This window comes from Salmo trutta, chromosome 13, assembly GCF_901001165.1.
Source record: "Salmo trutta chromosome 13, fSalTru1.1, whole genome shotgun sequence".
NCBI lineage: Eukaryota > Metazoa > Chordata > Actinopteri > Salmoniformes > Salmonidae > Salmo > Salmo trutta.
The window spans coordinates 81,343,788-81,365,481 of NC_042969.1; the positions used below are offsets into that span (position 1 = coordinate 81,343,788).

At 43.7% G+C, this 21,694-nt stretch overlaps 1 protein-coding gene across 1 annotated transcript in view; it reads right to left on the bottom strand.

The window, feature by feature from the left end:
* fchsd2 (FCH and double SH3 domains 2) overlaps nt 1–21,694 on the bottom strand; it is a gene marked incomplete in the record, with an annotated part of 103,956 nt that overhangs the window by 67,519 nt on the left and 14,743 nt on the right. Inside the window, 1 exon segment of the mRNA XM_029773753.1 lies at nt 19,884–19,981. Within this exon segment, the coding sequence (XP_029629613.1) occupies nt 19,884–19,981 (98 nt within the window).

A 21,694-nucleotide genomic window follows, 5' to 3' on the forward strand; every position in this document is an offset into this window, starting at 1 on the left:
GATCTGTGGTTGTGTTACATAATGATCTGTGGTTGTGTTACTTAATGATCTGTGGCTGTGTTACTTAATGATCTGTTGCTGTGTTACTTAATGATCTGTGGCTGTGTTACATAATGATCTGTGGTTGTGTTACATAATGATCTGTGGCTGTGTTACTAAATGATCTGTGGCTGTGTTACTTAATGATCTGTGGCTGTGTTACTTAATGATCTGTTGCTGTGTTACTTAATGATCTGTGGCTGTGTTACTTAATGATCTGTGGTTGTGTTACATAATGATCTGTGGCTGTGTTACTAAATGATCTGTGGCTGTGTTACTAAATGATCTGTGGCTGTGTTACTTAATGATCTGTGGCTGTGTTACTTAATGATCTGTGGCTGTGTTACTTAATGATCTGTGGTTTTGTTACTTAATGATCTGTGGCTGTGTTACTTAATGATCTGCGGCTGTATTGTCGACCATGTATGTTCTTTCAGTAATATCTTGTTTTGATAAAGCAGTGAAAACTAATGTTCTCAAGAGAGGATGACATTTGAAATCTGAATCAGAAATGCATGAGATCATATTAGCTTCATCCCACTGATGCAAAAAATGTCCAAAGGGGGCTATACACAGCTAGAGATGCAAGTGTACTTTGGTCAGCTAGCAAGAACTTGAACTACTGTTATCCAGTTAGCATATCTCTTGCATTCGCTAATTCACTCTGGCTATCTACTCCGATTTCTGAGCCCTCTCGTCTGAGTGTGCCACAGAGCAGAATAACTGATGAATTTACGAACGCGCAACACCGGCTGAATATGACCATAAATGTAGGCAAAAAAAATTATAGTTAGTCACGAACTCTCTAGATAACATGTAAACAGGCTAGCTAACAAACTCTGCTAGGGTGAGTAAAATGGTCAGAGTAAGGATTTTGTGAGTAGCTAGCCAACTTTAGCCAGTTAGCTTGGGTGCTTCGTTGCAGGCAAGCTGCAGAAGGAGGCTACAATTCCCCATCGTTTATCAGTGCAATTTTGACGGCCAATTAGCTGAAACAGTTTGAGAGGGTTTATCTAATGTTCCTTCATTAGATTTTAGCTCATCTTGCTCTGGGTAGCACTAGATGTTGATCTTGTTGTTGTTTATGTTCATAACTGAGGGAGAGCGCCTACCTTTTAATAAAACTTTGATCATTAGGACTGTAAAGTTCCCAAATGTAAGAGGACTCCTGTGGTATTGACATTTTTGTAGAAATCCATTCAGGTGTATTTTGTGGCTTCTTGTTCTATTGATCTAAAGTCACGCTGTTGTAACTGTCTGTAAACACACAGTCCAGTTCAAAGTGAATGATGGCAGGTCTGTGTGGCAAATGGCTTGTTTGCATGAAGGCCTACTGTAGTTCTATGGTGCACTGGTCTGTGTAGACTCCAGTCCTGGATGAGACAGATGTTTATATTAGGTTTAATTTACTGCAGTGTCTATTCATTGTCCAAACACACGGCCGCTTTACCACTCTATATTGCTATAGAATTTTCATAAATGCCTTAGTATATAAGTCATTCCCAAACGTTCTAAGAATTTATGAAAACATGAAAGTCTTATGGCTTGGGAGTAGAAGCTGTTCAGGGTACTTTTGGTTCCAGACTTGCTGTGTAGTAGCAAAGAGAAAACAGTTTATGACTTGGGTGGCTGGAGTCTTTGACAATTTTTAGGGCTTTCCTCTGACACCGCCTGGTATAGAGGTCCTGGATGGCAGGAAGCTCGGACACAGTGATGTACTGGGCTTTACGTGCTATCCTCTTTAGCGCCTTGCGGTCGGATGCCAAGCAGTTGCCATGCCAAGTGGTGAGCAGCCAGTCAAGATGCTCTCAATGGTGCAGCTGTAGAACTTTGAGGATCTGAGGGACCATGCCAAATGTTTTCAGCCTCCTGAGGGGAGGCTGTCTTGCCCTTTTTACTGTGCTGGTGTGTTTGGACCATGATAGATCTTTAGTGATGTGGACACAGAAGAACTTGAAGCTCTCGACCCACTCCAATACAGCCCCGTCAATGTGAATGGAGGCGTGCTTGGCCCTCCGTTTCCTGTAGTCTATGATCAGCTCCTTTGTCTTGCTCACGTTGAGGGAGTTGTTGTTGTCCTGGCACCACACTGCCAGGTCTCTGGCCTCCTCCCGATAAGCTGTCTCATCGCCGGCGATCAAGCCTACCACCATTGTGTCGACGGTAAACTTAGTGATGGAATTGGAGTCATGTGCGGCCACACAGCTGTGGGTGAACAGGGGGTAAAGGAGGGGACTCAGCACACACACTCGAGGGGCCATGTGTTGAGGGTCAGCGTGGGGGAGGTGTTGTTTCCTACCCTCACCACCTGGGGGTGGCCGGTCAGGAGGTCCAGGATCCAGTTGCAGAAGGATGTGTTTAGTCCCAGGGTCCTTAACTTAGTGATGAGCTTGGATGGCACTATGGTGTTGAACGCTGAGCTGTAGTCAATGAACAGCATTGTGGCGTACAGTAGATGTTCCTTTTATCCAGGTGGAAAAAGGCAGTGTGGAGTGCAACAGAGATTGCATCATTTGTGGATCTGTTGGGGTGGAATGTGAATTGTAGTGGGTTCAGCGTGTCTGGGACGATGATGTCGATGTGAGCCATGACCAGCCTTTTTATAGCTACAGATCCGAGTACTACGGGGCGGTAGTCATTTAGACAGGTTACCTTGGCATTCTTGGGCACCGGGGCTATGGTGGTCTGCTTGAAACATGTCGGTATTACAGACTGGGTCTAGAAGAGGTTTAAAATGTCAGTGAAGACACTTGGTCAGCGCATGCTCGGAGAACGTGCCCTTGTAATCCGTCTGGCCCTGTGGCCTTGTGAATGTTAACCTGTTTAAAGGTCTTACTCACATCGGCTATGGAGAGCGTGATCACATAGTTGTCTGGAACAGCTGGTGCTCTCACACATGGTTCAGTGTTACTTGCTTTGAAGGGAGCATAGAAGGCATTTAGCTTGTCTTCAGATAATTTTTTCTGTTGTTGAAATAGATTGTGACAATTGCAGAGGAAATGTATTTAAGCGCGAAGTAAACTTGGAGTCACACGACGACATGTTATGTTGTACCACCACGACATGGAAAGGCATGAATAGTTTAAAGGCAGATGAATTAAGTTATGAACTTCATAAATTATTTCATAACTTGTGGTGGTTAAGTGCACGGTGATGAGCTTCATGCAAATTTCCAATAAATATCAAAGGTATTATTTGAATGCTGGTGGAATGATGATCAATGCTTGGCTGACAATTATCAAATTAAAATGATCTTGCTCTAATCATTTTTATTTGCTCTCATCATGTAACCTACCTTGTCCACTTCATCAGTGTCTGTTGTCTCGAGCATGCGCCGAAACCAGATTGGGCAAGTTTGCCATTTATCGCAATAGTTTGTGGCAAAACCATCGGTAGAGTTAATGGAAACACATTGAACTTCAGTGTTTTATAGTAACTTAAGAAACTCAAGTATGCTTTTTATGTGCACTTTATCATTCCCGCACAGCTTTTTACCTGGAATAAGTCCGTTTGATGGAAACAGACCTGTGATGGAAAAATGCACTTGCTTTTTTTATTATGATTTTAGAATATTTGCATTAAAATCGGTAGCCATAGCTTTGTCCTCGTGCTCCTAGACCTTAGTGCTGCTTTTGACACCATCGATCACCACATTCTTTTGTTGAGATTGTAAACCCTAATTGGCCTACACGGAAAAGTTCTTGCCTGGTTTAGATCTTATCTGTCGGAAAGATATCAGTTTGTGGGATGGTCTAGGAGCAATTGTGAGTTTCGGTGTTCCTCAAAGTTCCGTTGTAGGACGACTATTGTTTTCACTATATATTCTAACTCTTGGCGATGTCATTCGGAAGCACAATGTCGACTTTCACTGCTATGTGGACGACACATAGCTGTACATTTCGATGAAACATGGTGAAGCCCCAAAATTGCAACCATGGAAGCCTGTGTTTCAGACATAAGGAAGTGGATAGCGGCAAATGTTTTACTTTTAAAACAGAGATGCTAGTTCTAGGTCCCAAGAAACAAAGAGATCTGCTGTTGGATCTGACAATTAATCTTGATGGTTGTACAGTCGTCTCAAATAAAACTGAAGGACCTCAGCATTCCTCTAGACCCTGATCTCTCTTTTGATGAATATATCAAGAATATTTAAAGGGCAGCTTTTTTAAATTTGATTTCAAGGTTTTACTGCTAACCTACAAAGCATTACATGGACTTGCTCCTACCCATCCCTCCAATTTGGTCCTGCCGTACATTCCTATACGTACACCATGGTCACAAGACGCAGGCCTTTTTATTGTCCCTAGAATTAAACAGCTGGAGACAGGGCTTTCTCCTATAGAGCTCAATTTCTATGGGATGGTCTGCCTATCCATGTGAGACGCAGACTCGGTTTCAACATTTAACTATTCACTGAAGACTAAACTCTTCAGTAGGTCCTATGATTGAGTGTAGTCTGGCCAAAAGGCGCGAAGGTGAATGGCAAGGCACTGGAGCAACAAACCGACCTTGCTGTCTCTGCATGGCCGGCTCCCCTCTCTCCACTGGAATTCTCTGCCTCTGACGCAATTACGGGGGCTGAGTCACTGGCTTAATAGTGCTCTTCCATGCGGTACCTAGGCGGGATGAATCACTTGAGTGGTTTGAGTCACAGATGTGATCTTCCTTTCCGGTTTGGGCCGCCACAGGCTCGTGCGGTGGTGTAGATCTTCAAGGGCTATACTCAGCCTTGTCTCAGGGTAATAAGTTGGTGCTCTGTTGATATCCCTCTAGTGGTGCGGGGGCTGTGCTTTGGCAAAGTGGGTGGGGTTATATCCTGCCTGGTTAGCCCTGTCCGGGGGTATCATTGGACGGGGTCACAGTGTCCGCCAACCCTCCTCCCCCCCAGCCTCTGGTAACTATGCTGCAATAGTCTGTGCCGGGGGGCTAGGGTTAGTTTTATATCTGGTGTAATTCTCCTGTCGTATCTGGTGTCCTGTGTGAATTTAAGTATGCTCTTTCAAACTCTCTCTCTCGCCCTCCCCTCCTGGTGGACCTCAGCCCTAGGAACATGCCTCAGGACTACCTGGCCTGATGACTCCTGGCTGTCCCCAGCCGTGCTGGTCATGCTTCTGCTCCAGTTCTGCCTGCGGCTATGGAACCCTGACCTGTTCACCGGACATACTACATTGTCCTGGACCTGCTGTTTTTGACTCTCCCTCTCTCTCTCCCACACCTGCTGTCTCGACCTCTGAATGCTCAGCTATGAAAAGCCAACTGACATTTACTCCTGAGGTACTGACCTGTTGCACCATCTACAACAACTACAACTTTTATTTGACCCCGCTGGTCATCTATGAACATTTGAACATCTTGAAGAACAATCTGACCTGGGCACAGCCAAAAGAGGACTGGCCACCCCTCTGAGCCTGGTTCCTCTCTAGGTAACCTAGAAATCGTGCTTCTACATCTGCATTGCTTGCTGTTTAGGGTTTTATGCTGGGTTTCTGTATAGCACTTTGTGACATCTGCTGACGTAAAAAGGGCTTTATAAATACATGATTTTAAATAACATAAAAACGAAATATCTTTATATTACTTCAACAACAAAAAAAATACCAAATCAGGTCTGAAAACTAACTGAAACTAAAATGAATTCTGAATAAAAATTGAAAAACTAATCGAACACTAATAAACTCAGCAAAAACAAAAAAGGTCCTCTCACTGTCAACTGCGTTTATTTTCAGCAAACTTAACATATGTAAATACTTGTATGAACATAAGATTCAACAACTGAGACATAAACTGAACAAGTCCCACAGACATGTGACTAACAGAAATTGAATAATGTGTCCCTGAACAAAGGGGGGGTCAAAATCAAAAGTAACAGTCAGTATCTGGTGTGGACACCAGCTGCATTAAGTACTGCAGTGCATCTCCTCCTGGACTGCACCAGATTTTCCAGTTCTTGCTGTAAGATGTTACCCCACTCTTCCACCAAGGCACCTGCAAGTTCCCGGACATTTCTGGGGGGAATGGCCCTAGCCCTCACCCTCCGATCCAAAAGGTCCCAGACGTGCTCAATGGGATTGAGATCCGGGCTCTTCGCTGGCCATGGAAGAACACTGACCTTTCTGTCTTGCAGGAAATCATGCACAGAACGAGCAGTATGGCTGGTGGTATTGTCATGCTGGAGGGTCATGTCAGGATGAGCCTGCAGGAAGGGTACCACATGAGGGAGGAGGATGTCTTCCCTGTAACGCATAGCGTTGAGATGGCAGGCAATGACAAGCTCAGTCCGATGATACTGTGACACGCCGCCCCAAACAATGACAAACCCTCCACCAAATCGATCCGGCTCCAGAGTACAGGCCTCGGTGTAACGCTCATTCCTTCAACGATAAACGCGAATCTGACCATCACCCCTGGTGAGACAAAACCGCGTCTCGTCAGTGAAGAGCACCTTTTGCCAGTCCTGTCTGGTCCAGCGACGGTGGGTTTGTGCCCATAGGCGACGTTGTTGCCGGTGATGTCTGGTGAGGACCTGCCTTACAACAGGCCTACAAGCCCTCAGTCCAGCCTCTCTCAGCCTATTGCGGACAGTCTGAGCACTGATGGAGGGATTGTGCGTTCCTGGTGTAACTCTGGCAGTTGTTGTTGCCATCCTGTACCTGTCCCGCAGGTGTGATGTTCGGATGTACCGATCCTGTGCAGGTGTTGTTACACGTGGTCTGCCACTGCAAGGATGATCAGCTGTCCGTCCGGTCTCCCTGTAGCGCTGTCTTAGGCATCTCACAGTACGGACATTGCAATTTATTGTCCTGGCCACATCTGCAGTCCTCATGCCTCCTTGCAGCATGTTTAAGGCACGTTCAAGCAGATGAGCAGGGACCCTGGGCATCTTTCTTTTGGTGTTTTTCAGTCAATAGAAAGGCCTCTTTAGTGTCCTAAGTTTTCATAACTGTGACCTTAATAGCCTAGGGTCTGTAAGCTGTTAGTTTCTTAACGACCGTTCCACAGGTGCATGTTCATTCATTGTTTATGGTTCATTGAACAAGCATGGCAAACAGTGTTTAAACCCTTTACAATGAAGATCTGTGAAGTTATTTTGATTTTTACAAATTATCTTTGAAAAACAGGGTCCTGAAAAAGGGACGTTTATTTTTTTGCTGAGTTGATAAAAACACAAAACTATAATAACCTTGTGCGGTGAGAGAGGGAGAGAGAGAGAGAGAGGCTGTGTCTGCATCAGCTGTGCAACCAAAAACAAACACCCTGACAAGACCTGTGGGTGAGTGTGTGTGTGTGTGTGTCTCAGCAGAGGGAACGAGACTGAAAGACAGACACAAACAAAGGAAGAGAGAGAGATGGATCAAACATGGGAAAAGAGCTGGGATCAATCAGGTGATGAACTATAGAGATCAATGTAAACACCCATATATTCATTGGTCAGAGAGATAATGTAGGGATGGAGGTATGATGGGAGACAGAGAGAGGTAGGAAGACAGAGAAAAAGACAGAAAGAGAGATATATAGGAGACTCAGACAATAGAGAGACTCCACTAAATAAGGCTCAAGTGAGGTTGCAGGCAAGGACACAGGCCATATTAGCCATGAGCAACAGGCCATATTAGCCATGAGCAACAGGCCATATTAGCCTACAACACTACAGTGAGGGGAAAAAAGTATTTAATCCCCTGCTGATTTTGTACATTTGCCCACTGACAAAGAAATGATCAGTCTATAATTTTAATGGTATATTTATTTGAACAGTGAAAGACAGAATAACAACAAAAATATACAGAAAAACGCATGTCAAAAATGTTATAAATTGATTTGCATCTCAATCAGAAAGATTTCTGTCTCCCAGGTGTCTTTTATACAGGTAACGATCTGAGATTAGGAGCGCACTCTTAAAGGGAGTGCTCCTAATCTCAGCTTGTTAACTGTATAAAAGACACCTGTTTACAGAAGCAATCAATCAATCAGATTCCTAACTCTCCACCATGGCCAAGACCAAAGAGCTCTCCAAGTATGTCAGGGACAAGATTGTAGGCCTACACAAGGCTGGAATGGGCTACAAGACCATCGCCAAGCAGCTTGGTGAGAAGGTGACAACAGTTGGTGTGATTATTTGCAAATGGAAGAAACACAAAAGAACTGTCAATCTCCCTCGGCCTGGGGCTCCATGCAAGATCTCACCTCGTGGAGCTGCAATGATCATGAGAACGGTGAGGAATCAGCCCAGAACTATATGGGAAGATCTTGTCAATGATCTCAAGGCAGCTGGGACCATAGTCACCAAGAAAACAATTGGTAACACACTACGCCTTGAAGGACTGAAATCCTGCAGCGCCCGCAAGGTCCCCCTGCTCAAAAAAGCACATATACATGCCTGTCTGAAGTTTGCCAATGAACATCTGAATGATTCAGAGGACAACTGGTGAAAGTGTTGTGGTCAGATGAGACCAAAATGGAGCTCTTTGGCATCAACTCAACTCGCCGTGTTTGGAGGAGGAGGAATGCTGCCTATGACCCCAAGAACACCATCCCCACCGTCAAACATGGAGGTGGAAACATTATGCTTTGGGGGTGTTTTTCTGCTAAGGGTACAGGACAACTTCACCGCATCAAAGGGGCGATGGACGGGGGCCATGTACCGTCAAATCTTGGGTGAGAACCTCCTTCCCTCAGCCAGGGCATTGAAAATGGGTCGTGGATGGGTATTCCAGCATGACAATGACCCAAAACACACGGCCAAGGCAACAAAGGAGTGGCTCAAGAAGGAGCACATTAAGGTCCTGGAGTGGCCTAGCCAGTCTCCAGACCTTAATACCATACAAAATCTGTGGAGGGAGCGGAAGGTTCGAGTTGCCAAACGTCAGCCTCGAAACCTTAATGACTTGGAGAAGATCTGCAAAGAGGAGTGGGACAAAATCCCTCCTGAGATGTGTGCAAACCTGGTGGCCAACTACAAGAAACGTCTGACCTCTGTGATTGCCAACAAGGGTTTTGCCACCAAGTAAGTCATGTTTTGCAGAGGGGTCAAATACTTATTTCCCTAATTAAAATGCAAATCAATTTATAACATTTTTGACATGCGTTTTTCTGGATTTTTTTGTTGTTATTCTGTCTCTCACTGTTCAAATAAACCTACCATTAAAATTATAGACTGATCAAATACTTTTTTCCCTCACTGTATAGCCATGAGCAACAGCCCATATTAGCCATGAGCAACAGGCCATGTTAGCCATGAGCAACAGGCCATATTAGCCTACAACACTATAGCCATGAGCAACAGGCCATGTTAGCCATGAGCAACAGGCCATGTTAGCCATTCGGAAAGTATTCAGAGCCCTTGACTTGTTCCACATTTTGTTATGTTACAGCCTTACTCTAACATTTATTAAAATAGTCCCCCCCTCATCAATCTACACACAATACCCCATAATGACAAAAGCAAAATAATGCTTGCAAAAAATATATAGCACATTTACATAATAATTCAGACCCTTCAATCAGTACTTTGTTGAAGCAGAGATTGCAGTCTTCTTGGGTATGACGTTACAAACTTCGCACACCTGTATTTGGGGATTTTCTCCCATTCTTCTCTGCAGATCCACTCAAGCTCTGTCAGGTTCAAATCAAATATATTTGTCACATACACATGGTTAGCAGATGTTAATGCAAGTGTAGCGAAATGCTTGTGCTTCTAGTTCCAAACATGCAGTAATATTTAACAAGTAATATAACCTAACAATTTCACAACAACTACCTTATACACACAAGGGTAAAGAAGTGAATAAGAATATGTACATAAAAATATATAAATAAGTGATGGCCGAACGGCATAGAGAAGATGCAGTAGATGGTATAGAGTACAGTATATACATATGAGATGAGCAATGTAGGGTATGAAAACATTATATGAAGTGACATTGTTTAAAGTGGCTAGTGATACATTACATCAGGATGGCAAGATGCAATAGAGTACAGTATATACATATGAGATGAGTAATGTAGGGTATGAAAACATTATATAAAGTGGCTAGTGATAAATTGATTACATCAATTTTTTCATTATTAAAGTGGCTGGAGTTGATTAACCTCTTGCGTATATCCTACCACTGGGGGCGCCACAGCGCATTTTGGAAAAAATTCGTTCCCATTTTCAACGGCCTACTAATCAAACTCAGAAGCCAGGACATGCATATACTTATTTTATATGGATAGAAAACACCCTAAAGTTTCTAAAACTGTTTGAATGGTGTCTGTGAGTATAACAGAACTCGTATGGCAGTCAAAACCCCGAGACCGATTGAACCAGGAAGTGGGATTCTGAATTGTGGACTCGACTTCACAGCCTTCCCTGTAATTCACAACGTGAAAAAATGATAATTGAGCACTTTCCAGTGCTTCCACTAGATGTCCCCAGTCTTTACAAAGTGTTTTGAGGCTTCTGCTGTCGAAACTCAGTGCAGGAGACGATGTGGCAATTGGTCACAGTAGGAGGGCCATCAGCATTGTGACGTCGGCGGCCGTGTCTGCCCCCACCTTTGGAAACGTTTTGAAACACAATGAAATCGTCCCACTCGAATCTGATTGGCTCTCTTGTTGAAACAGGCCCTGAAGATTAATGTTATACAACGTTTGACATGTTTGAACGAACCTACAGGAAGGAAAAAAGTCATTTTTCGTTAGCCAAGTCCCGCGCCCGTATCAACATTTGGATACAGCCTTCTGACGCGCTAACAACAGCAAGCTAATGGAACATAAAGGATGGACTTTTTCGACCGAAAATACATTTGTCGTGGACCTGGGATTCCTGGAAGTGCTTTCTGATGAAGACAACTAAAGGTGAGGGATTATTGGCAATATTATACAAGATCAGATGTGATGTATGATTGTTCCAAGATGGCGACGAGCTAGGCTTTCTAGCTCATTTTCTGAGTATCGCATCCCCTTTTATCTCAAAGTGTGATTACCCTGTAAAGTTAATTTAAAATCTGTTATGACGGGTGTTTTCAAGAGATATTCATCTATAAATCTTAGATTGACAATATAAAAAAAAAAAATCGTTTTCGAATAGTAATTTATAAAATTGTAGCACTGTTTCCCGGGACGCATTTTATGGGAAAATAGTTAGTCAACGTCAGGTGCCGATGTAAAATGCTGTTTTTATATAGAAATATGACCTATATTGAACAAAAGATTGCATGCTGTGTGTAACATGATGTCCTAGGTGTGTCATCTGATGAAGTTTGTAAAAGGTTAGTGCTGCATTTAGCTGTTTTTTGGTTATATGTGATGCATGTGCTTGGTCGGAAAATTCATATGATGCTACTTTTACTATGTACTCCTCTAACATAATCTAATACTGTGCTTTTCCTGTAAAACCTTTTTGAAATCGGACAACGAGGGTCGATTCAAGAGAGGTGTATCTATAAAACGATATGAGACAGTCCTATATTTGAAAAAAAAATTGTTATGCTAATGTCGCTAGGAGTTTTTCGCTGGAAAATGATCCCGCTAACGGGATGAGAGTCTCAAGAGGTTTTAAGTATGTTGGCAGCAGCCACTCAATGTTAGTGATGGCTGTTTAACAGATTGATGGCCTTGAGATAGAAGCTGTTTTCAGTCTCTCGGTCCCCGCTTTGATGCTCCTGTACTGACCTCGCCTTCTGGATGGAAGCAGGGTGAACAGGCAGCGGCTCAGGTGGTTGTTGTCCTTGATCTTTTCGGCCTTCCTGTGACATCGGGTGGTGTAGGTGTCATGGAGGGCGGGTAGTTTGCCCCCGGTGATGCGTTGTGCAGACCTCACTACCCTCTGGAGAACCTTCTGGTTATGGGCGGAGCAGCTGCCGTACCAGGCGGTGATACAGCCCGACAGGATGCTCTCGATTAGAGGTCAACCGATTAATCGGAATGGCCGATTAATTAGGGCCGATTTCACGTTTTCATAACAATCGGTAATCGGTATTTTTGGCCACCGATTTGCCGATATTTTTTTCCATTTGTTTTAATTATTATGATTTTTTTACACCTTTATTTAACTACACAAGTCAGATTAAGAACACATTCTTATTTTCAATGACGGCCTAGAAACGGGGGTTAACTGCCTTGTTCAGGGGGGATTCGTTTTTGCAACCTTCGGTTACTAGTCCAACGCTCTAACCACCTGCCTTACATTGCACTCCACGAGGAACCTGCATGGCAGGCTGACTACCTGTTACATGAGGGCAGCAAGAAGCCAAGGTAAGTTGCTAGCCAGCATTAAACTTATCTTATAAAAAACTATCAATCTTAACATAATCACTAGTTAACTACACATGGTTGATGATATTACTAGTTTATCTAACGTGTCCTGCGTTGCACATAATCGATGTGGTGCCTGTTAATTTCTCATTGAATCACAGCCAACTTCGACAAACGGGTGTTCATTTAACAAGCGCATTTGCGAAAAAAGCACTGTCGTTGCACCAATGTACCTAACCATAAACATCAATGCCTTTCTTTAAAATCAATACACAAGTATATATTTTTAAACCTGTATATTTAGTTAATATTGCCTACTAACATGAAATTGTGTCACATCACTAGCGTTCATTGCACGCAGAGTCAGGGTATATGCAACAGTTTGGGCCGCCTGGCTCGTTGCGAACTAATTTGCCAGAATTTTACGTAATTATGACATAACATTGAAGGTTGTGCAATGTAACATGAATATTTAGACTTAGGGATGCCACCCGTTAGATAAAATACGGAACGGTTCCATATTTCACTGAAAGAAAAAACTTTTGTTTTCGAGATGTTTTCGAGATGATAGTTTCCGGATTTGACCATATTAATGACCTAAGGCTCGTATTTCTGTGTGTTTATTATATTATAATTAAATCTATGATTTGATAGAGCAGTCTGACTGAGCGGTGGTAGGCAGCAGCAGGCTCGTAAGCATTCATTCAAACAGCCCTTCGCTGTGCTTCAAGCATTGCGCTGTTTATGACTTCAACCTGGGTGGGTATAATTTGTGTAACGTTCCAACAGGAATCTATTCCAAAAACTTTGTAAATAACAAGGTTGCCAAAAAACAGCGCATACAAAGTTGTATAGCGGCAGAATAAGATACCGGGTAGGGAGTGGTCTATTTCATTGCGTTTTTCACTCATCACGTTTATTCCGAAAAATGTCTGTCCTCACATGTCTGTTTGCCTATGGACAAACATTAAGAATAAGCTACGTGGTGAGCTGATGCCTATTCGGCAGCTAGTTAGCTAGGTTTGTATGCGTTGCTACTTTGTATGCGTTGTTGGTTGGCAACCTTTTATTTTACGTTTTTTGGAACAGATTCCTGTTGGAACGTTCCACAAATTATACCCACCCCTTCAAGCCTGTCAACTCCCAAGATTAGGCTGGTGTAACCGATGTGAAATGGCTAGCTAGTTAGCCGGGTGCGCGCTAATAGGGTTTCAAACGTCACTCGCTCTGAGACTTGGAGTAGTTGTTCCTCTTGCTCTGCATGGGTAACGCTGCTTCGAGGGTGGCTGTTGTCGATGTGTTCCTGGTTTGAGCCCAGGTAGGAGCGAGGAGAGGGACGGAAGCTATACTGTTACACTGGCAATACTAAAGTGCCTATAAGAACATCCAATAGTCAAAGGTATATGAAATAGGTTAAAAGGAACCACCAGCTTTCATATGTTCCCATGTTCTGAGCAAGGAACTTAAACGTTAGCTTTTTTACATGGCACATATTGCACTTTTGCTTTCTTCTCCAACACTTTGTTTTGCATTATTTAAACCAAATTGAACATGTTTCATTATTTAGAGGCTAAATTGATTTTATTTATGTATTATATTAAGTTAAAATAAGTGTTCATTCAGTATTGTTTTAATTGTCATTATTACAAATAAATATATATTTTTTTAAATGTAAAAAAAAAGGGAGAAATTTTTTTTTTAAATAAAAAGTTTGCCCGATTAATCGGTATCGGCTTTTTTTGGTCCTCCAATAATCGGTATCAGCGTTGAAAAATCATAATCGGTCGACCTCTACTCTCGATTGTGCATCTGTAAAAGTTTTTGAGTGCTTTTGGTGACAAGCTGAATTTCTTCAGCCTCCTGAGGTTGAAGAGGCACTGCTGCGCCTTCTTCAGCATGCTGTCTGTGTGGGTGGACCATTTCAGTTTGTCCGTGATGTGTACGCTGAGGAACTTAAAACTCTCCAACTCTTGGATGGGGAGCGTCGCTGCACAGCTATTTTAAAGGTCTCTCCAGAGATATTCAATAGGGTTCAAGTCTGGGCTCTGGCTGGGCCACTCAAGGACAGTCAGAAAGCCACTCCTGCGTTTTCTTGGCTGTGTGTTTAGGGTCGTTGTCCTGTTGGAAGGTGAACCTTTGCCCCAGTCTGAGGTCCTGAGTGCTCTGGAGCAGGTTTTCATCAAGGGTCTCTCTGTACTTTGCTCTGTTCATCTTTGCCTCGATCCTGACTAGTCTCCCAGTCCCTGCCGCTGAAAAACATCCACACAGCATGATGCTGCCACCACCATGCTTCACCGTGGGGACGGTGCCTGGTTTCCTCCAGGCGTGACGCTTGGCATTCAGGCCAAAGAGTTCAATAATGGTTTCATCAGACCTGAAAATCTTGTTTCTCATGGTGAGAGTCTAAGTGCCTTTTGGCAAACTCCAAGCGGGCTGTCATGTGCCTTTTACTGAGGTGTGGCTTCCATCTGGTCACTCTACCGTAAAGGCCTGATTGTGGAATGCTGCAGAGATGGTTGTCCTTCTGGAAGGTTCTCCCATCTCCACAGAGGAACTCTGGAGCTCTGTCAGAGTGACCATCAGGTTCTTGGTCACCTCCCTGACCAAGGCCCTTCTCCCCCAATTGCTCAGTTTGGCCGGGCAGCCAGCCCTAGGAACTTCTCCAAACTTCTTCCATTTAAGAATGATGGAGGCCACTGTATTCTTGAGGACCTTCAATGCTGCAGAAATGTTTTGGTACCCTCCCCAAGATCTGTGCATCAACACAATCCTGTCTCTGCGCTTTACAGACAATTCCTTTGACCTCAAGGCTTGGTTTTTGCTCTGACATGCACTATCAACTGGGACCTTATATAGACAGGTGTGTGCTTTTCCAAATCATTTACAATCAATTGAATTTACCACAGGTGGACTCCAATCAAGTTGTAGAAACAACTCAATGACTATCAATGGAAACAGGATGCACCTGAACTCAATTTCGAGTCTCATTACAAAGGGTCTGAATACTTATGTAAATAACGTGTTTTTAAATTTTTAATACATTTATTTATTTTTTTTAATTAAAAACTGTTCTCACTTTGTCATTATAGGGTATTGTGTGTAGATTGCTGAGAAAAAAATGATATTCAATCCATTTTAGAATAAGGCTGTAACGTAACAGGTCTTCCCTGTGGCTCAGTTGGTAGAGCATGGTGTTTGCAACGCCAGCATGGTGTGTGCAACGCCAGGGTTGTGGGTTCGATTCCCACGGGGGGCCAGTACAAAAAAAATGCATGAAATGAAATGAAATGTATGCATTCACTACTGTAAGTCGCTCTGGATAAGAGCGTCTGCTAAATGACTAAAATGTAACAAAATATGGAAAAAGTCCAGGGGTCTGAATACTTTTTGAAGGTACTGTACAACACTAGGCCAGAGAGGGAGAGTAGTCAATATAGCCTACACTTGTGCATCAGATTTGTGTGTCTGAGCAACCTTGTGTGTATGCGTGTGTGCGTGCGTGGAGACTTTGTGAAGGAGACATAAGGGAAATGCAGATTTAGCTGGATTTAGGACGCTTAGCTGACTCGCTGACTTTTTTCTCGTCATCTTCTTCATCCCCTCACTCGCTCTCCCTCTCTCTTCCTCATCCTCTCTAAGCTACAAGACTGTCTCTGGGGATTAAAGCCACTGGTCGATCTCTCTCTCTGTCCGTCTCTCTCTCTCTCCCTCCCTCCATCACCCCACCACCCCTCCCCCTCTCTCTCATGAGGATCATATGTCTGTGTATGCTTACGTCAGCTTTAGTTTGTGTCAGCATACGTGTGTCTAGAGAGAGAGATATATATTATGTGTGTGTGTGTGTGTGTATATCTTGGTGTTAATGTCCTCTCAGATTAAACAAGCCCCAGGATTAATTAGGGTATTGAACTCAGAGCAGCTTTGGGGACTAAAGAGTTAAGATCTCAGCTTTGCAGAGGAAAGTGTGTGTTTCTATTCTCCGTGTCTCTGTCCCTCCCCAGGAACTGAAACAAGACAAATATAAAATGTTTGCATACTCTTCCTGTCACATGAATAAAACATTCACCCACCTGCCATGCACCGATATGCATCAGCAAGCAGACATTAGCTAACTAGTGCCCTTTTGCTAATGCTAGCCACAGAGAACAGGGGCTATGAGGACATCCCTTCAAATTAGTAGATTAGGCTATTTCAGCCTCACCCGTTGCTGACAGGTGTATAAAACCGAACACACAGCCATTCAATCTCAATAGACAAACATCGGCAGTAGAATGACCTTACTGAAGAGCTCAGTGACTTTCAACGTGGCACCGTCATAAGATGCCACTTTTCCAACAAGTCAGTTCATCAAATGTCTGCCCTGTTAGAACTGCCCGGTCAACTGTAAGTGCTGTTATTGTGAAGCGGAAACGTCTAGGAGCAACAACGGCACAGCCACGAAGTGGTAGGCCACACAAGCTCACAGAACGGGACCGCTGAGTGATGAAGCGCATAAAAATTGCCTGTACTCGTTTGCAACACTCACTACCGAGTTCCATTCTGCCTCTGGAAGCAACATCAGCACAATAACTGTTCCTCAGGAGCTTTATGAAATGGGTTTCCATGGCCGAGCAGCCGCACACAAGCCTAAGATTACCATGCACAATGCTAAGACTCTGCTGGAGTGCTGTAAAGATCGCCGCCATTGGACTCTGGAGCAGTGGAAACACGTTCTGTGGAAGGATGAATCATGCTTCAACATCTGGCAGTCTGACGGATGAATCTGGGTTTTGCGGATGCCAGAAGAACGATACCTGCCCAAATAAATAGTGCCAACTGTAAAGTTTGGTGGATGGGGAATAATGGTCTGGGGCTGTTTTTCATGGTTCGGGCCCCTTAGTTCCAGTGAAGGGAAACCTTAACGCTACAGCCTACAATGACATTCTAGAAGATTCTGTGCTTCCAACTCTGTGGCAACAGTTTGGTGAAGGCTCTTTCCTGTTTCAGCAATGACAATACCCCCGTGCACAAAGCGAGGTCCACACAGAAATGGTTTGTTGAGATCGGTGTGGAAGAACTTGACTGGCCTGCACAGAGCCCTGACCTCAACCCCATCGAACACCTTTGGGATGAATTGGATGAATTGTTTCAACATCTAGTGGAAAACCCTCCCAGAAGAGTGGAGGCTGTTATAGCAGCAAAAGGGGAGACCAACTCCATATTAATGTCCATGATTTTGGAATGAGATGTTCGACGAGCAGGTGTCCACATACTGTTGGTCATGTAGTGTACATGTGAACACTGGCTGCAGGCAGAGTTAATCAGACTCCCTAACAGTTGCCAGCACCCCTCTCACCAAACAGAGACTGAGGCAGAGTTAACATAAAATCTGTTTCCCTAAACAAAAGCAACACCAGCGCTGAAGGGGTGAGATCTTTCTCAAACAGACGTGACTGCTGTGTGTTGTCATACATAATCAATGCCTTGTGTACACAGATAGGAGAGCTTGAGAGAGCAGACAGGGGGTTCCTTCTGTTGTGAAGCTGGGGGTGGGGGGGGGCGTTACTGCTGCTGTACTTTGAACACACAGTAGATTTGGATCTCATTGCTATTTCCTTCTGGGAACGAGTTTTCTCCATTTTATAAAGTGGAGAAAACTTCACTGGTTTCCCGTTATGACTTCCAGCTGTGGGAGGGTCGAGACCGAGAGAGACAGACAGAGAGGAGAGAGAGACAGACAGAAACAGAGAGAGAGGAGAGAAAGAGAGAGGAGAGAGAGAAACAGAAAGAAAGACAGACAGAAACAGAGAGAGAGGAGAGGGAGAGAGAAACAGAAAGAAAGACAGACAGAAACAGAGAGAGAGGAGAGGGAGAGACAGACAGACAGACAGACAGACAGACAGACAGACAGACAGACAGACAGACAGACAGACAGACAGACAGACAGACAGACAGACAGACAGACAGACAGACAGACAGACAGACAGACAGACAGAGAGGAGAAGGAGAGCAGCAGGAAATTCCTCTGTCAGATCCCAAATATGTGTTCTTCCAATAAATAGGAATACTGGAATCCTCCTCCTCCTCGTGTGTAGTATGTAGTGTGTGTGTAGTATGTAGTGTGTGTGTAGTATGTAGTGTGTGTGTAGTATGTAGTGTGTGTGTAGTATGTAGTGTGTGTGTAGTATGTAGTGTGTGTGTGTAGTATGTAGTGTGTGCGTGTAGTATGTAGTGTGTGCGTGTGTGTTCGTGTAGTATGTAGTGTGTAGTATGTAGTATGTAGTGTGTGTGTAGAATGTGTAGTATGTAGTGTGTGTGTAGTATGTAGTGTGTAGTGTGTGTGTGTAGTAGGTAGCATGTGTAGTGTGTGTGTGTGTGTGTTATGTAGTGTGTGGGTAGTATGTAATGTGTAGTGTGTGAGTAGTATGTGTGTAGTAGGTAGTGTGTGTGTGTGTGTGTGTATGTGTGTGTGTGTGTGTGTGTAGTAGGTAGTGTGTGTGTGTGTGTAGTGGGTCGTGTGTGTGTGTGTGTGTGTGTGTGTGTGTGTGTAGTAGGTAGTGTGTGTGTGGTATGTAGTGTGTGTGGTATGTAGTATGTGTGGTATGTAGTGTGTAGAATGTAGTGTGTGTGTGTGTGTGTAGTATGTAGTGTGTGTGTGTGTGTGTGTGGTGTGTAGTGTGTGTGGTATGTAGTGTGTAGTTTGTTGTGTGTGGTATGTAGTATGTAGTATGTGTGGTATGTAGTATGTAGTGTGTGTGGTATGTAGTGTGTAGTGTGTAATATGTAGTGTGTAGTATGTAGTGTGTAATATATAGTGTATGTGTATGTAGTGTGTAATATGTAGTGTGTTGTGTGTGGTATGTAGTGTGTAGTGTGTAATATAGTGTGTAGTGTGTAGTATGTAGTGTGTAATATAGTGTGTAGTATGTAGTGTGTAATATATAGTGTGTGTGTATGTAGTGTGTAGTGTGTAGTGTGTAGTGTGTAATATGTAGTGTGTAGTATGTGTGGTATGTAGTGTGTAGTGTGTAATATGTAGTGTGTAATATAGTGTGTAGTATGTAGTGTGTAATATAGTGTGTGTGTATGTAGTGTGTAATATATAGTGTGTGTGTATGTAGTGTGTATTGTGTAATATATAGTGTGTAGTATGTTGTGTGTAATATATAGTGTGTGTGTATGTAGTGTGTAATATATAGTGTGTGTGTATGTAGTGTGTAATATATAGTGTGTGTGTATGTAGTGTGTAATATATAGTGTGTGTGTGTATGTAGTGTGTAGTGTGTAATATATATTGTGTGTGTATGTAGTGTGTAATATATAGTGTGTGTGTATGTAGTGTGTAATATATAGTGTGTGTGTGTATGTAGTGTGTAGTGTGTAATATATAGTGTGTAGTGTGTAATATATAGTGTGTAGTATGTTGTGTGTAATATATAGTGTGTGTGTATGTAGTGTGTAATATATAGTGTGTGTGTATGTAGTGTGTAATATATAGTGTGTGTATGTAGTGTGTGTGTGTAATATAAAGTGTGTAGTATGTTGTGTGTAATATATAGTGTGTGTGTATGTAGTGTGTAATATATAGTGTGTGTGTATGTAGTGTGTGTGTGTGTATGTAGTGTGTGTACCTCATGTCCTCCAACAGGTCACACTCTGTCTGATGTTTGAGGTGCAGTCTGGTCATCTGCTCTATGTGACAATTCTTCAGCTCCTGAGTCACTTTTACCTGCAGGGAGGGACACAGTCACACTGTCAATCAATCAATCAATCAATCAATCAATCAATGGTAGATTCAGCAATATGAAGTTATCATTAGTAACGGGGTGACTTCCCAACCACACACACACACACACACACACACACTCCTGTAGATTTCACGTCGCCTGCCTTTGAATATACAGAAGTAGTGGTCCATGGAGGGGTTAATTATGGATAGAGGGGGAGTGGTCCATGGAGGGGTTCATTATGGATAGAGGGGGAGTGGTCCATGGAGGGGTTCATTATGGATAGAGGGGGAGTGGTCCATGGAGGGGTTCATTATGGATAGAGGGGGCATGGTCCATGGAGGGGTTCATTATGGATAGAGGGGGAGTGGTCCATGGAGGGGTTAATCATGGATAGAGGGGGAGTGGTCCATGGAGGGGTTCATTATGGATAGAGGGGGAGTGGTCCATGGAGGGGTTCATTATGGATAGAGGGGGAGTGGTCCATGGAGGGGTTAATCATGGATAGAGGGGGAGTGGTCCATGGAGGGGTTAATCATGGATAGAGGGGGAATGGTCCATGGAGGGGTTAATCATGGATAGAGGGGGAGTGGTCCATGGAGGGGTTAATTATGGATAGAGGGGGAGTGGTCCATGGAGGGGTTAATTATGGATAGAGGGGGAGTGGTCCATGGAGGGGTTCATTATGGATAGAGGGGGAGTGGTCCATGGAGGGGTTCATTATGGATAGAGGGGGAGTGGTCCATGGAGGGGTTCATTATGGATAGAGGGGGAGTGGTCCATGGAGGGGTTCATTATGGATAGAGGGGGAGTGGTCCATGGAGGGGTTCATTATGGATAGAGGGGGAGTGGTCCATGGAGGGGTTAATCATGGATAGAGGGGGAGTGGTCCATGGAGGGGTTCATTATGGATAGAGGGGGAGTGGTCCATGGAGGGGTTAATCATGGATAGAGGGGGAGTGGTCCATGGAGGGGTTAATTATGGATAGAGGGGGAGTGGTCCATGGAGGGGTTAATTATGGATAGAGGGGGAGTGGTCCATGGAGGGGTTAATTATGGATAGAGGGGGAGTGGTCCATGGAGGGGTTAATAATGGATAGAGGGGGAGTGGTCCATGGAGGGGTTCATTATGGATAGAGGGGGAGTGGTCCATGGAGGGGTTAATTATGGATAGAGGGGGAGTGGTCCATGGAGGGGTTAATTATGGATAGAGGGGGAGTGGTCCATGGAGGGGTTAATTATGGATAGAGGGGGAGTGGTCCATGGAGGGGTTAATTATGGATAGAGGGGGAGTGGTCCATGGAGGGGTTAATTATGGATAGAGGGGGAGTGGTCCATGGAGGGGTTCATTATGGATAGAGGGGGAGTGGTCCATGGAGGGGTTCATTATGGATAGAGGGGGAGTGGTCCATCCAACATACAACATTATAACAGCCATGTACACAAACAACAAGCATGTGGTTAAAATTGGCAAAAAACAGACATTTCTTTCCACAGGGCCGTGGGGTGAGACAGGGATGCAGCTTAAGCCCCACACTCTTCAACATATACAGCACCAGTCCAAAGTTTGGACACACCTACGCATTCAAGGGTTTTTCTTTATTTGTACTATTTTCAACGTTGTAGAATAATAGTGAAGACGTCACTATTAACCCAAAAAGTGTTAAACAAATCAAAATATATTTTTAAATTATTCAAAGTAGCCACCCTTTGCC